The sequence below is a fragment of the Leptonychotes weddellii genome, chromosome 1, assembly GCF_054177405.1.
Source record: "Leptonychotes weddellii isolate Sample4059 chromosome 1, ASM5417740v2, whole genome shotgun sequence".
In the NCBI taxonomy this organism is placed as follows: domain Eukaryota; kingdom Metazoa; phylum Chordata; class Mammalia; order Carnivora; family Phocidae; genus Leptonychotes; species Leptonychotes weddellii.
In genome coordinates, this window is record NC_138369.1 from 10,881,834 (window position 1) to 10,884,311 (window position 2,478).

At 56.9% G+C, this 2,478-nt stretch overlaps 1 protein-coding gene across 1 annotated transcript in view; it reads left to right on the forward strand.

The window, feature by feature from the left end:
- GDF15 (growth differentiation factor 15) overlaps positions 1-2,129 on the forward strand; it is a 2,642-nt gene extending 513 nt beyond the window's left edge. Inside the window, exon 2 of the mRNA XM_006746398.3 lies at positions 1,237-2,129. Coding sequence (XP_006746461.2) covers positions 1,237-1,880 — 644 coding nt within the window. The 3' untranslated portion in view covers positions 1,881-2,129. The remainder of the gene's footprint in view (positions 1-1,236) is intronic.
- The last annotated feature ends 349 nt before the right edge of the window (positions 2,130-2,478 follow it).

Here is a 2,478-nt window from a genome sequence, read left to right on the forward strand (position 1 = left end):
ACAAAGTCAGGTGGCAGGGAGTGGGTGGGTGGGGGGTCCTTGTCCTTGGATGTATGGGGGAGGGCGCGCAATCCAGGAGAAAGGATGCCGGAGAGCGGGGATCAGGCGGAGCAGACAGGAGGAGCAGGCGCAGCAGATGAGAGGAGCGCAGCCTAGCGATAGGTGGAATGTGCCCGTAATGGTTCCAAATCGGACACAATCCCTTGACACGGCACTGCTGAAGTCGCATGTGGCATGTGCCTTAGGGAGGGAGGAGATATTTTCTCGCCCATCCACAGAGGATCTAGGGGGAAGAGAGGGCAGGAGGAGATCTGGGCTACGCTGGGAACTGGGAGGGGTTGGGGAAGAGTGTCAGGCCAGGAGGGAGCGCTACTATCTCGCTCTAATCCTACTAGAGCTGTGAGACTCCAGATAATCCTCTTGTCCTCTCTGAGCCTAGTGACCGGTGTCCAGGGCCCTCAAACCCTAGTCCCCACAGTATCTCCAACACCTGTACCAGCCTAGGGATCTGAGAATCCTGAGGATCCAGATATCCTTCATTTCTCAGATATGGAAACCAAGACCCAGAGAGTTGAAAACACAGTAGCTAGCCCCAGCACTTAGTAGGCCTTTAATGAAATGTTTTTGACTGCCACAGGAGGGAGAACCAGTGTTTGGATTTTAGTCCCTCTAAATATCAGGTATACATTAATTCCTGCAAGTTTTTGGTTTTTTTTTTTAAAGATTTTATTTATTTGAGAGAGAGAGAGAGAGCACAAGCAGAGTGGGGAGGGGCAGAGGGAGATGGAGAAGCAGACTCCCGGCTGGGCAGGGAGCCCGACATGGGGCTGGATCCTAGGACCCTGGCAACATGACCTGAGCAGAAGGCAGAGGCTTAACCGACTGAGCCACCCAGGCGCCCTAATTCCAGCGAGTATTTACTAAGCACCTACTGTATGCCAGACATGGTGGTGACAAAGCAGACAGAAATCCCTGGTGAGGGGATTCAGTAGGGAAGATGAAATGATACGCAATGAAATAAAATAAAATGGGGCAGTGCCTATTTTAGGCAGGGTGGAGGGATACGTAGCCTGCCAGGCTGAGATTCAGGGGAATAGTGTGCTTGGAAGAGGAAGCAACTTGTGCAAAGGCCCTGAGGTGGGATGCAGCTTGGCGCGTGGGAGGAAATGGGCTCTCAGCACCTGGCGCACAGTAGCACAGTAGGCATGTGGTTGACTGTTTTCCTCTTTTCCTCAGTGCGACTTGGACCGGGCGGCCACCTGCACCTGCGCATCGCCCGGGCCGACCTGACTGAGGGGCTCCCCGTATCCTCCCGCCTGCATCGGGCGCTCCTCAAGCTGTCCCCGACGGAGCCGAGCTCGTGGGACGTGACTCGGCCGCTGCAGCGTCAACTCAGCCTTGGAGGTTCCCGGGCGCCCACACTACGCCTGCGACCGTTGCCTCCGTGGGACCGGTTGGGAGCGACGTTGCCTTCTGCACGTCCCCAGCTTGAGCTGCACTGGCGGCCACGCGCGGCCAGGGGGCGCCGCAACGCGCATGCGCACGCCGGGGACGGTTGCCCCCTCGGGGAGGGGCGCTGCTGCCGCCTGCAAAGCCTGCGCGCGTCGCTCGAGGACTTGGGTTGGGCCAACTGGGTGGTGGCGCCTCGCGAGCTAGACGTGCGCATGTGTATTGGCGCGTGCCCAAGTCAGTTCCGATCGGCTAACACGCACGCGCAGATGCAGGCGCGCCTGCACGGCCTGAACCCCGACGCCGCGCCTGCGCCGTGCTGCGTGCCCGCCAGCTATGAGCCGGTGGTGCTCATGCACCAAGACAGTGAGGGTCGCGTGTCGCTTACGCCCTTCGATGACCTTGTGGCCAAGGACTGCCACTGCGTATGAGCGGTCCTAGTCTTTCACTTACGGCTCGTGATCAGAGATCCTTGCCTGTCGAATGGGCTTGTGGGACCTGAGATGCCCGATTCCCACCACTGCTGTCTACCCCGTCCCGCTCAAACCTCTGTATTTATAAGTTTGTATTTATTATTAATTTATTGGGATGATCTCCCTGGGGACTGGAGGGCTAGGGAGGGCTGGTCTGACGGTGTACACTTATTTAAACTGTGGTAATAAAAATGAAGTTGTCTGACCTGAGCCCCGTGGTGTCCAGGATGAAGCTGTGTGACCCTGGGAAGAACCTTCCCCTCCTTGGCCTCAGTTCTCGCAGGGGACCTGGTATCAGGGTGAGTGGAACCGTTCAGGGAATGCGTGGTGGAGCGTCTGGCATGTCAGGCAATTGGATGGTGCTCATGACACCGATGCACCTCAAGGACAACCCTTCTCTCTGTCTCTGCTTCTCTGTCTCCTTGTGTCTGTTTCTGGGTGGCAGTCTCCCTCCATATCTCATCTCTCAGTATTCCTGTTTCTGTAGTTATATGGCCCTGTCTCTATCACCGCCGTGCAGTCTCTCCTTGCATTGGAGTCACCTTTCCAAACACAG